Source organism: Somniosus microcephalus, chromosome 13, assembly GCF_052327205.1.
Source record: "Somniosus microcephalus isolate GS21.2 chromosome 13, FLI_Smic_1.0, whole genome shotgun sequence".
Classification (NCBI taxonomy): Eukaryota; Metazoa; Chordata; class Chondrichthyes; order Squaliformes; family Somniosidae; genus Somniosus; species Somniosus microcephalus.
The window spans coordinates 175,815,059-175,828,446 of NC_140999.1; the positions used below are offsets into that span (position 1 = coordinate 175,815,059).

General features: G+C 47.8%; 1 protein-coding gene across 1 annotated transcript in view; it reads left to right on the forward strand.

The window, feature by feature from the left end:
* Positions 1–13,388, forward strand: part of lama5 (laminin, alpha 5) — a 319,972-nt gene that overhangs the window by 247,527 nt on the left and 59,057 nt on the right. The window contains exons 45-51 of the mRNA XM_086005633.1: positions 3,374–3,588; positions 7,367–7,467; positions 8,211–8,391; positions 11,142–11,285; positions 11,385–11,536; positions 12,014–12,124; positions 12,892–13,003. Of these exons, the coding sequence (XP_085861759.1) occupies positions 3,374–3,588; positions 7,367–7,467; positions 8,211–8,391; positions 11,142–11,285; positions 11,385–11,536; positions 12,014–12,124; positions 12,892–13,003 (1,016 nt within the window). The remainder of the gene's footprint in view (positions 1–3,373; positions 3,589–7,366; positions 7,468–8,210; positions 8,392–11,141; positions 11,286–11,384; positions 11,537–12,013; positions 12,125–12,891; positions 13,004–13,388) is intronic.

Genomic DNA, 13,388 nt, shown 5'->3' on the forward strand with positions numbered 1-13,388 from the left:
ATATTTATAAAAAAGGATAGTGGTGTCTGTCTGTCTGTCTGTCTGTCGGTCTGGGCATCACTCAAAAGTTATAGAGCGTACCTACACGTATGTTATATCAAAAGAAAGGTTATGATTAGGAGGGTGTCCTAGGCATATTTACTTTTTGGTCAGACAAAAATTGTTCGGCCAGTAGACAAAAAACGTTCAAAATTCCGCTCATTAGCGGTTGGCCAATCATACGGGGGAAATCCGCTCGTTAGCATTGAGTGACGTGAAGGTTGACCAATCCGCGCGCTGCGTCACGGGGGGGCGTTTCATGGCGTTTGTGGGCGGGGCCTAATCCTTCAAACTGCCGTTATTCAGGTGTTGACCAATCCTACCGCTCATTAGCGTTGAGTGACGTGATGGTTGACCAATCTGCGCGCTGCGTCACGGGGGGCGTTTCATGGCATTTGTGGGCGGGGCCTAATCCTTCAAACTCCCGTTATTCAGGTGAGTGGCGGCCATTACAGACTGGCCGGGCCTGAAGCTCAAAAAATTTCTCTCTCTCTCTCTCTCTCCTCTTCCCTCTCTCTCTCTCTCCTTCACTCTCTCTCTCTCTCTCCTTCCCCCTCTCTCTCTTGCCGTGAGTGCGGGACCAGCAAAACCGGGGCTTTCCAACGAGCCGTCCCCGACCGCAATCGGACACGGGGGTCCGCAGCGAAAGGCGTTCGTCTGCCGCCCGGCCAACCGGGTCCAGAGGCCCGCCGCGTTAACCGTCAGGAACCCCAGGCTCGCTTCGGAGGGCTGGGCACCCGGCCTCCCGTTGTCGGACTGACTCCGTTCTGGTACTGAGGTGAGTCCGGCCGGGCCTGAGGTGCTAGGGAGGGAGAGGGGAGGGAGGGAGAGAAAGGAAAGGAGGGAGAGAAAGGAAAGGAGGGAGAGGAGAGGGGGAGGGAGGAGAGGGGGAGGGAGGGAGAGGAGAGGAGAGAGGGAGGGAGAGGAGAGAGGGAGGGAGAGGAGAGGGGGAGGGAGGGAGAGGAGAGGAGAGGGGGAGGGAGGGAGAGGAGAGGGGGAGGGAGGGAGAGGAGAGGGAGGGAGGAGGAGGGGGAGGGAGGAGGAGGGGGAGGGAGAGGAGGGGGAGGGAGAGGAGGGGGAGGGAGAGAGGGGGGGAGGGAGAGGAGAGGGGGAGGGAGAGGAGAGGGGCAGGGAGGGAGAGGAGAGGGGGAGGGAGATGAGAGGAGAGGGGGAGGGAGAGGTGAGGGGGAGGGAGCGGCGAGGAGAGTGACCAGCCCACCAGTCTCATAACCAGTTTTACAAAAAAGCCTGGCGTTTGTGGGCGGGGCCTAATCCTTCAAACTGCCGTTACTGAGGTGAGTGGCGGCCATTACAGACCGGCCGGGCCTGAAGCCTAAAAAAATTTCTCTCTCTCTCTCTCTCTCTCTCTCTCTCCTTCCCCCCTCTCTCCTCTTCCCTCTCTTCTTCCCTCTCTCTCTCTCTCCTTCCCCCTCTCTTTCTCCTTCCCCCTCTCTCTCTTGCCATGAGTGCGGGACCGGGAAAACCGGGGTTTTCACACGAGCCGTCCCCGACCGATATCGGACACGGGAGTCCGCAGCGAAAGGCGTTCCACTGCCGCCCGGCCAACCGGGTCCAAAGGCCCGCCGCATTAACCATGAGGAACCCCAGGCTCGCTTCGGAGCGATGGGCTCCCGGACTCCCGGTGTCGGATATGCTCCGTGGTGAGTCAGAGGAAGAGGAGAGGGAGAGAGAGGGGAGGGAGGGAGAGAGAGGGAGGGAGAGAGAGCGGGGAGGGAGGGGGAGAGAGAGAGGAGCAGGGAGAGAGAGGGGCAGGGAAAGGGGCGGGGAGAGGGAGGGGAGAGATGGGCAGGGAGAGAGAGGGGGCGGGAGAGAGAGGGGCAGGGAGAGAGAGAGGGTGAGGGAACTTCCCGCCGACCTCACAAAATGGCGGCCGCCCTTCTTCACCCGAAGTCTCTCTCTCTCTCTCTCTCTCTCCCCCCAGTCTCTCTCTCTCTCTCTTCCCCCCAGTCTCTCTCTTCTCCCCCCCAGTCTCTCTCTCTCTCTCTCCCCCCCAGTCGCTCTCTCCCCCCCAGTCTCTCTCCCCCCCACCGTCTCTCTCTTCTCCCCCCAGTCTCTCTCTCGATCCCCGGGCCTCTCTGCCCCCCCCAGTCTATCTCTCTCTCTCTCTCTCTCTCCTTCCCACACAGACAGACAGACAGACAAACTCATTTATATATATATATAAAAATTATTTCTATTTTTTTCATAACAACATGCCCTCAAAAAACCCTCGGCACCGCCGGGCACTCCAGCTGGTGAGTTATAAAAGTAGATCGTTATAGAGTAGCTTTTAGCTACAATTGTACAGGGCTTTAGTGAGACCACACATGGAGTACTGTGCACAGTTTTGCTCTCCTTACCTCAGAAGGATATACTTGCCTTAGAGGGGCTGCAACGAAGGTTCACTTTATAGATTCCTGGGAGGAGAGAGCTGTCCTATGAGGAGAAATTTAGTAGAATGGGCCTAGAGAGATTGACGGGGTAGATACTGCGAGGCTGTTTCCCCTGGTTGGACAGTCTAGAACCAGGGGTCATAGTCTCAGGATAAGGGGTCGGCCATTTAGGACTGAGATGAGGAGAAATTTCTTCACTCAGAGGACGGTGAATCTTTGGAATTCTCTACCGCAGAGGGCGAGGAGGCTCAGTCGATGAGTATATTCAAGACTGAAATCAATAGATTTTTGGGCACTAATAGAATCAAGGGATATAGGGATAGGGCGGGAAAGTGGAGTTGATATAGAAGTTCAACTATGATTTTATTAAATGGTGGAGCAGGCTCGATGGGTCAAATGGCCTACTCCTAGTCCTTATGTTCATAACACTATTTAAAATCAGCCAACATTTAAAAATGTATGTATTTTGAAGCCTGCTAGATTGGAAAAAAAAAGACTCGAGCACTCTGATCTGAGCTCAGAGCAAATCTAAGCTAGTAGGTGCATATAATTATTCTCAAAAACAGCCCGCAGTATCAGGTATTTTCTGCTGTGGAACGGTCATTGAAGTTGCAGAGAGTTGTTGCTTCACAGCTTCTATAGCGAATAGTTTGCATCTCTGGAGGTTGACGCCCCTAATGTACTTGCTCTTTATATGGTTTGAGCTCACTCAGCAAAATTAGCAAGTCAGACAGCCCAACTGCAGGGGAAACAGGGTGATCCACCCCCAAGCCTTCCTCAGACTGATGTGCGGAACGGTGCGTGTGTTGAAACCCCACGACCGTATCCGGATCCTCGGATACTTTATCCTCGTGTCGGAGAAACCTGTGCAGCAGTACGTTTGTGGGTTTTTGTTCCCTTGCCAATTAGGCCTATCAATGACTTTCTCCTTTCTTGTGAAGGTGTGCCCCAGGTTACTATGGAAACCCAATGGTGTTGGGAAGCCAGTGTCAACCGTGCAACTGTAATGGCAACACAGATTCGAACATGCTCTTCAGCAATTGCGATTCACTGACTGGGGTTTGTTTGGAATGCATGCACAATACTGCCGGGCCTCATTGTGAACACTGCGCCCCGGGTTTCTATGGAGACGCGGTGGTAGCCGAGAACTGTGCACGTAAGTTACATTTACCAATACACTTACAAGTGACACTTGAACTCTTCAACCAGATAACGATTTTTATTTTTTACATTCAACATAAAAGGAAAAGACTAGTCGTTCTTTGAATCGCAAGTAATGTCCAGTTAGGAAAGATAAATTGACACGGGGCAAATCTGAAGCAATCATTTTCTGCAGCGAGAAAATGAAAAGCCCACATCTGTCATTAAAAACAGGCGACCTCCCACTCTGTGTGGCAGGGATCCCCCGCCAGGAGGCTGCCTTGCATAAATAATGAGCCCCCACCCGGGAAAATGGGCTGGGGTCAGGGTCAGGGTGGTGGGCTGAAGTTCCGCCCTAACCCATCTCTAATGGACAGCCCGCCCCAGAGGGAAATTCAGCTCAAAGACTGCAAACCCACGAATATACGAGCAATGACGGACAGGTAAAGACCCTCAGGTCCATCAAGCCTGGCCCACACCATTGTGATACCTTGAGTATCACAACATATACACTCCCCCACCCCACCCGAAAACCATGTGATCTCCTGGGAGAGGCCTACACCAGATTTTTTTTTAAAACAGGCCAATTTGGGGGGGAAAAAATCTGGAAAATTCCTCTCCAATTTAATGTGGAGCAAAAAAGAATAAACTTCCAGGCCTTTAGTTCTACACCAGCTCTCCACAATATATAATCAGAGTAATATGTGGAGGACGTGCTGATACAAAGTGGGGTTCCTGCCACGTGTCCGTAACCAACTCCAGAATGACTGCTGGCTTCAGTTTCATGCACCTGAGCATCATAAAATAATCATATAAACTCTTATGTAGGCTCACATTGCCAAGTGTAGCTGATTGTTTGCTTTGATATTACATGACTTGTATGCAACTTAATTTTGTGTGTGTGTGTGTAATTACTTACATACTTGCAAAAGAAGCCTGTGCCAGAGCTTCTTGAATCTTTACATCTGCTCAGTTAGTTGACATTAACACGTGTCATTTTTAGAACTGGTAATGCCTCAAGGGGGTCTCTAATCCTGTAGCCCTAGCAGCTCCTGGACCCAGACTAAGGACACATGAACTAGCACACACAGACATGCAGCTCACATATTGAGCTACTCACCATGGCTCTGCCTCTTGGCATCAGTCAGCCTTGCTTGGCCTGGTGTTTTTCTGGCTTCTCCAGTCCTAACTAAATTGAGAAAACGCAGTAGTACAGGCCTTCCTCCCCTTCTTAAAGGGGAGGGGCCTTGCGCAGAGCGACCCGGGACCCAGCTGGGCCCCCCCAGGGATCGGGAGTGCCAGCTAAAGAGCCCGACACTCAAGAGAAGTGTCGGGCTCATGGAGCACAGCCGGCACGCCACAGGGGGGTGGCTAAGGAGGCCGGGGATGGGAGCAGAGGCAGGTGCTCGCAGGCGGCCAGCAACAAAAATGGCCGCCCCGCTCCTTGCCTCTAAATAGCGCTTCCTCGGCTGCAGGTAGGCCCCCCTGACCCCATCGGACATAGCGTCCAGCGGTAAGTTAGGGACCGCTTCCGAAGATCGCGGCCGGGGCACTGCACATGGCAATGACGTCATTGCTGGTGGTGCAGCGCCACGGGGCGCTACCGGTTACCGCCGCCACTAACCTCCCGCTGAATTTCGAGGGAGGCGTTGGTGGCGTCACGCCCGGGCGCTAGTTGCTTTGCGCCCCATTAACGCCCTCTTAGGGCGCCAACAGGAGGCGTAAAGCAACCAAATTTTCCCCCCCAATCTCTTTTCACACCTTAGCATATTCAGACCCTCAGCGACTTTAAAAAAAAAATTTCAAGTCAAAGTAATGCAATGTAAATCAAATCAATGTAAGCTCAATTTGAAAGGCTATCATTGATTGGCAAATCCTTTATTTTCATGTTGAACATTATGTATTATTTTCAATCTAATGTACTCTTTCCTTTGTCAATTTAATGTGGATCAAAAAAATTATACTTCCAGGCCTTTAGTTCTACACCAGCTCTCCAAAATATATAATCAGAGTAATATGTGGAGAACTTGCTGATACAAAGTTGGGTTCCTGCCATGAGTCTGTAACCAACTCCAGAATGACTGCTGGCTTCAGTTTCATACACCTGGGAGCAATTTGGCTGAACTCATGTCATTTACTCATTTTTCTTACACTGAAGAAATGGCTGCCCATTCAGAGAATCATCTGTTGCCGGGCTCTACTATAGTTTCTATAATTGTCGGAGATAGATGATATTCCTCTTTAGGAACTGCTAGCAGATTGTATGACATCTTGCTGCCAGAATATACTGGCCAATCATAGCGACATAGAAACAAGGGGGGGAAAATTGGGTCGCGCCCAAATATTGCGGTGATTCGTGCCGCAGCACTACAGACCTTCCTCCCCTTCTTAAAGGGGAGGGGCCTTGCACAGCGCGACCCGGGGTCTAGCTGGGCCACCAGGGATCGGAATGCCGACAAAAGAGCCCGACACTCGAGAAGTGCCGGGCTCACGGAGCACAGCTGGCACTCTGCGGGGGGCTTCTGTTGAGGCCGGGGACGGCAGAGGGGGCAGGTGCTGGCAGGCGGCCAGCAATAAAAATGGCCGCCTGGCACCTTCCCTTTTATTATCGCCACCCCAGCCGCAGGTAGGCCTCCCTGACCCCGTCAGACATAGTGTCCGGTGGTAAGTCAGAGGGCGCTATCAAAGATGATGGCAGGCGGCGCAGCACCGTGGGGCGTTAATGATTACCGGCGCCGCTAACCTCCCGCTGAATTTCGCGGGAGGCGTTGGTGGCGCCGCGCCCAGGCACTAGTTGCTTTGCGCCCCGTTAGCACCCTCAGGGCACTAACGGGAGGCGCAAAGCAATCGAATTTTTAGGCCAAGGAGTTGGCCATTCAGCCCCTCGAGCCTGTTCCGCCATCCAGTTTGATCATGGCTGATCTGTACCCCAACTCCATTTTGGCACCTTTGCTCCATATCCCTTGATACCCTTACCCAATAAAAACCTATCAATCTCAGTCTTGGAATATTTAAATTGACCCAGCATTCACAGCGTTTTGGGGGAGCGAGCTACAGATTTCCACTGCTCCTCGTCACTCGTTTCGCTCTGATTATGCTCCTGTGAAGCCTCTTGGGACATTTCCCATGTTAAAAGCGCTATATAAATGCAAGTTGTTGATTGCAACTTATGCAATAATTAATCAAATATTCTGTTTATCCATCTTTCATAGACCAAAAGAAAGTAAGAGAAAGAACTTCAATTTATATAGTGCCTTTCATGTACTCAGGATATCCCAAAGCGCTTTACAGTCAATTAATTGCTTTTGAAATGCAATCATTGATGTGTTGTAGATAAATCTGGGAACCAATTTGCACACAGCAAAGTCCCATAAATGATCACTTAATCTGTTTTTGGTGGTGTTGAGGGATAAATGTTGGCCAGGCCATTAGAAAAACTCCTTGCTCTTCTTCAGATAGTGCTATAGGATCTTTTATATCTACCTGAGAGGGCAGACAGCGTTTAACATTGGATTATGTGCTCAAGTCTTGGAGTGGCTTGAACCCAAAGCTTTCTGGCTCTGAGGCAAGTGTGCTACCACTGAATCAGGGAGCACCCAACAGATTTTAATCTGTTGTCAATCTGGGATCGGTTTTACATGGGCTAGTTTCACGTAATTTGCTTTGGAATAAAAATATCTTGTATCTAAGTTAAAATATGTCATACCTTATTATAACTTATAGTTACACTTGTAATATTAATGATAAAACTGGAAACTTTTGCATTGAGTATTTTTTATTTGATAAATTCCCAGCATGCAATTGTTCCCCATGTGGCACAGAATCATGTGACCACAGTACTGGCGAGTGTCGATGCAAGCCTGGCGTGACAGGACCACACTGTGACCACTGTGAGGTAAGCGGAACATTGATTAGTTCTGTTTGGACGTCGGTTTTCTCACTCTTATTAGTCAGTATTTCTGACTGAACCCACTGAATAAATTGCATCTAAAAGCAGTGATTTCTTCATTACTGAAACAATGCTTTTTTCAAAATGTTTGCCAGTTTATTAAATGCAATGTGCTTGGGGCAGGGTGGAGGGGGTGAAAGGCTTTCTCTACCGTCCCTGTGATACAATACAATCTCCAGGGAACAAAGCGTGTGAGGCCTGGTATCAACATAGGAATTGCTAGATTAAAAAAGACCACGGTCCATCTAGTTCACCTCCTACCATCCTGGTAGTCGCATGATGCAATGATAATGGAGCGTTGACTAATCATGGCAATCAATCTCTATCAATTAGTCTACAACAGACCCAGACATGACAGAAACCCCAGTGGTAGAGAATTTGGGGAACCATATCACTCCTTATCACTTGGAAGTGAGGGGAGTCCATGCTTGTGTGACTTACTCTAATTTTCCATCCTAAGGCAAAGTATCTGGTCCTCCTGGAAACTTGGCCAAGATTAGGAATTCACCTAGTAGCCATTCCTTGCTAAGTGATTCCTTATTGAAAAGCCTACGATTGGTTTGTTTTGGAATTGCTACACATGTGACATGGAGCTGCCATGTGGGATCAATTGTCTCTGAACAGTTCTACTCACCGACCCAAGAACTGACAGTTGGGTTCTTGTTTCTCACGCTCTTCTTTCTGTGCAGGCCGGATCTTATGGATACGACAGCTGTGTCAGTTGCCAGAGGTGTTCCTGTGACGTGGCTTCTCAGATGGAAATCTGCGACTCTCAAAATGGCCAGTGCCCGTGCTTGCCCGGTGTGATCGGGCGCCAGTGTCAGCAGTGTGCCCCAGGGTACTGGAGCTACAGCTCCAGTGGCTGCAGAAGTAAGTGGTATAGTCAAAGGAGATTGGGGAAGTCCCAACACTTCCTCCACTCACACCAGAAATTGACATCCACAGCAGAGCTGCAAATCAGATTGATTTTAAACTAAGAGTAACTGCTACACTACACTCGTTCTCGGCCACAACAGGGGCATTCATTGCCTTCTTCTGTCTCTTGCTTTCTCTTACAATCTAGTCTTGTAAACCTAAACTTGCCATCATCTTCTAGATTTACCTTATCTACTCTTCTGCTCTCTTCATTCTTGGCAGTGTCCTGAACTATAAGTCTTGGAGCTCCGCCTAATTTCCTTAATTTAAGACAAAAGTATTCCATCAGATTTTCTCCGTTAACTCCACTACCAAGCACTGTGTAATAAGCCCGTACCCAAGCAGGAGCGAAGCGGTTACTGCCCTCTCGCGAGAGCTTGCACAAGTAGAGAGTAGCAATTACTGTCGGTGAGGCTATTGTAAGAATGCTTAATATATTTGTATGAAATTCCTGCCTCTCTATTTTAGTGGAAGTATTAATTAATTTAAAATAAATGGATTGTGATTAAGCAGAGGATCTGATGAGATTCTCTGATTTTTAAGTGCCTTTTGTGTGTGTTGGTACAATAGACATCGTGTTGCCTATATTGGGACTTTGGCAGTCCTTTTATCTATGGCTAGTCAAATAGTGTAACATTTGAAAGGACAATGGTTCACCTCTATTGATTTATATATATATATATATATATATATATATATATATTTATATTTAGGAAAGATCTATAAAAGAAAGACAGCAGTGCTGGTTGCCAGAGGAGCTCCTGTGATTTCTATCGCGCCTTTCAGGATCTCAGGACGTCTCAAAGCGCTTTGCAGCCAATGAAGTATTTTTGTAGTGTAGTCCGTGTAATGTAGGAAACACGACAGACAATTTACGCACAGCAAGCTCCCACAAATGTGATAATGACCAGATAATCGTTTTTTGTGATGTTGATTGAGGGATAAATATTATCCAGGACACCTGGGATAACGTCCCAGCTCTTCTTCGAAATAGTGCCACAGGATCTTTTACGTCCACCTGAGAGAGCAGACGGGGCCTCGGTTTAACGTCTCACCCGAAAGACGGCACCTCCGACAGTGCAGCACTCCCTCAGCACTGCACTGGGAGTGACAGCCTGGATTTTTGTGCTCAAGTCTCTGGAGTGGGACAATAAACCCACAACCTTCTGACTCAGCGGCAATGGTGTTACCCACTGAGCCAAGGCTGACACTGATGCTGACGCTCCAGACTATGCCTTTCAACTAATTGTGCTAGATGAAGGTGTCTTGCGCTATCATCTGCAGGAAGATGCCAGAGTAAAGCTGTGTGTAGGAATGCAGGCCAGGTGTTTATTCAGCAGTCAGCTAGCTATCACCTTGGTTCATCTGCCATCCCTCATTAAGGTACTGATTCGGTATGCAAAACGTGAGTGAGGTGCCATGATATATATCCCCTTTGATGCTGATTTTGTTTGACAGTTTTGTAGCCAGAAGCTACCTGAACCTGGGAATAAATTTGAAAGTTGCTGGCAAGTGCTTCAGCCTCCCAGCTTGCTGTAACCACTGTATGGGCTGAGGGCTTAATGAGGGAAATAGATGTTATTGTTTTGGGTGTGATGTTCAGTGAAGTGCTGTAATCTCTGCTAATCTGACGATCTATTTTATTGCCTCTTCTGTCATTTTTTCTTTTAAGAAACCTGAATTAGTTTTTGTTGCCCGAGCAACACAATTTGCCGCGATGCTGTTTTCTGTCAGTGCGGAGAGATCAAGAGCATTACCGGGTATCCCATTGCTGCATCCAGGCTGTACCCTAATGATAAAAATGCCATCCTTGTGCATAAAGACAAATGTTGTTTCCCAGCAAGAACAAGCTTGCCCATGGAAGCAGCCTTTTACATTGAGCATGGGGGAGGTGGGGGGAGCCCACAGTTTAGCGCCTCCGTTAAAATACTGGAGAGGCATTAAGCATTTGTATGATTACAACACTGGCAGTAATTTCCAGTCTTTTAGTGTAGTGGAATATTCCCATGGGCCTGAATATCCGATTGGGCTGTGGTTGCAACTGGGGCGGATTGTCTGACAAGGATGGTAAATGGGGCAGAGCCAGGTTGCACCTGAATTTTGTCCCATGTTTTTGGTCCAACCGTAATCTAGTAAGGGGGTGGGCGTGCTAATGGATAGACATTCAACCCATTCCCCCTGCATCATGTGGGTATGTCTGGGGAATTCCCAGGACGTCCTGGGAACAGTGTGATACCTGTTTGCAGAAATACGAGATCCCTGTCATTGACCGTTCTGATTCTATGAAGTGCGAACGTGAGTAGCTGGGCAAAAATAGGACGTCCTGGAACTCTGTGCTTTTTGCCCTTAAAAGGCCTCAACAGGACTCACAGCAACTGACAGCTGGGTTGAGTCCCATTGAGACCCCAGGAAAGGCCTGGACTCATTCGTTCGAGGCCGCTTCGCCTTCCAGCAGGTGGATCAGGGCAGGCATTTCTGATGCACCCTTACACACACTGATGGCCTGTACCAACAGTGGCAATGACCCTGTCCCCTAGGACTTGGGGCAGCAATGGACCTGTGGCCTGCGCCACCACACTTCCACCAGCGGAATGGGAAATTGAAATTTCAGTCTTTAGTGCTCCGTGGAAAGTAAAGGGACAGATGTTGTCAATAATTATATATTTTAGAAGCTACAAGAAATGTTTAATTTTTTTTAAATTTAGGGTGTAACTGCAATGGGGGTTCCTGCAACCCTCGGACTGGTGACTGCACGTGTAACAATGGGCTAGGAGGCAGACAGTGTGATACCTGTCTGCAGAAATACGAGATCCCTGTTGTTGACAGTTCGGATTCAATGAAATGCGAACGTGAGTAGCTGGGCAACTGCCTTTCTCTTCAAAAGTAAGCTCATTGACGTTGCAGTCTTCAAAGGCCAGTGAGTAAAATGTCACCGTTCTTCTTCGCAGCTTGTGATAGTTGTGTGGTGGTTCTTTTGGAAGATCTCAACAAGACAGCTGCGTTGCTGCCTGAAGTCAGGGGCCAGCTTTCAAACGTGACCGCCAGTTCCATCGCATGGACACGAATGAACGCTCTGAACAACAGCATAGGACAGCTTGCGGTTAGTAACGCCAACCCGTGGCATTATCGCACCTCTATCTTGCATGTAAAATTCCACAATTTCTCATCTTGTAAGGAAATCCATTGTGGAGAAATCGTTCACACTGCTGCCAACTTTCTGGTAGGTTGAGGGTCTTGGACTTTCTCATCTGAGACCCTCAGCCCTTACACTTTAACCAGATCACCTCCTCTTCTTTTTCAACCCCTCGACAGCCAGCAGCAAGAAAGTGAGTCCTTGATATGCTACTGTGCCACTGCTTATCCTATCTGTGATTATTATTGATGTTGCACCCTTTCACACTCCCTCTTGATCCAGGCATCCATCGCTGGACTTTATATTCTTCTTGTGTGTTTTTTGTATTGTTATTTCATCCATTTTGGAAGCTTTGTGTTGTACTGACTGCTGCATTGTTGCTGCTTCATTACTTCAAAGACAGTGGCTTTAACCCATGAGTATACTGTGCTGCTATTTCTTCAGGATGAACTGAGCAGATATCAAGGTTCACAGGACCAAACCAAAGACCACACTGATGAGCTGGAGACCGACAGCATGAATCTAACACAAGACTTGGACGCCTTTGAAGAAAAGGCAAGTGAGCATTTTAGCAAAATCCTTTTGGTGCATGCCGTTCTATTACAGACACTGTACTGGCCGCGCTAGACGTGCTCCTATCTAGCTATCCAGCAAGTTAAACACTCATTCAAAAATAATCCTTCTGAAGCGGTTGCTGTTTTGAAGCTTTTACTTGAACAAATTTGTGAAACTGTAAACAAAGACAAAGTATGTTTTGTACATAAACTGAGTACTGTACTATACATTCGATATTACATAAGATATAAACATATTTACAACAGTAGAATAGACTAATTGTATAACTAACTAACATTTGAACTAACTTCTGTAACTATTAAATATTAACCTTTTATAAACATAGTATTATCAAAATACTACTCTGACAACATTGCTATTATGCTAAGAACCAAAGATACTCACAGATATTGCGCTTGGCCTAACATATGAAATCAGATTACGTTGGATTGTAAATGGAACCTCTCATGGCAGATTCTCCATTACTCAAATCAGGTTCTTCCTGGCAAAACTGCTTCCTGGGATCAACAGGAAGAAAGGTAGGAAGGTCAAATGACCTCTCACAGGAAGAAAGGAACAAAGGTCAAATGACCTCACACAGGAAGAAAGATCAGATGACCTTTCCAGCATACAAACTGTTAACACAATAACCGCCACCAGAGGGTGCTATTGCATGTAAAAATGTCCAGAATGTCACATAATGTCCATCGGTCCAGAACAGACACCTTTCACTGAGCCGCTCGTCCTCTTCCCACCATTCTATCCAGGTCACTGTGACAAACAAGGCGGCTTTGGGACTGGGAGAGAACGTTGATGGAACCCACCAGCGTGCTAGTGGCTTGCTTAATAATATCATGAACCTCAGAAGGAACATTATAGGTAAATCCCTTTTGATTCAGTTTGAATGTTGTTGTGTATCTGTAGGCACAATTATCTGCTGAAATTTTCCACACCTGAAGAATGTATGAATGATGCAAAACTATGAATGTTGGCACTCCTGAAAACCATTATAGGGCCTTTCCTTCCCCTCACTGCAGGGCTTCTCTTGGATTGTCCTTCATGTGAGATGATAGAGGAGACCAGACCTAAGAACTCTTCCTATTCCCATTGTCCAGTGGCATTTACACTAAGCTTAATCCTCCTTTCCCTTTGGTAACATGCCCATAGGTGACAAATCTAGCTGATGGGAAACCTAAGTTACAGAGGCATACGGGCTGTATATTAGCACAAGCCCACAGACCAAAGAAGGCCAATAGTGTTCACA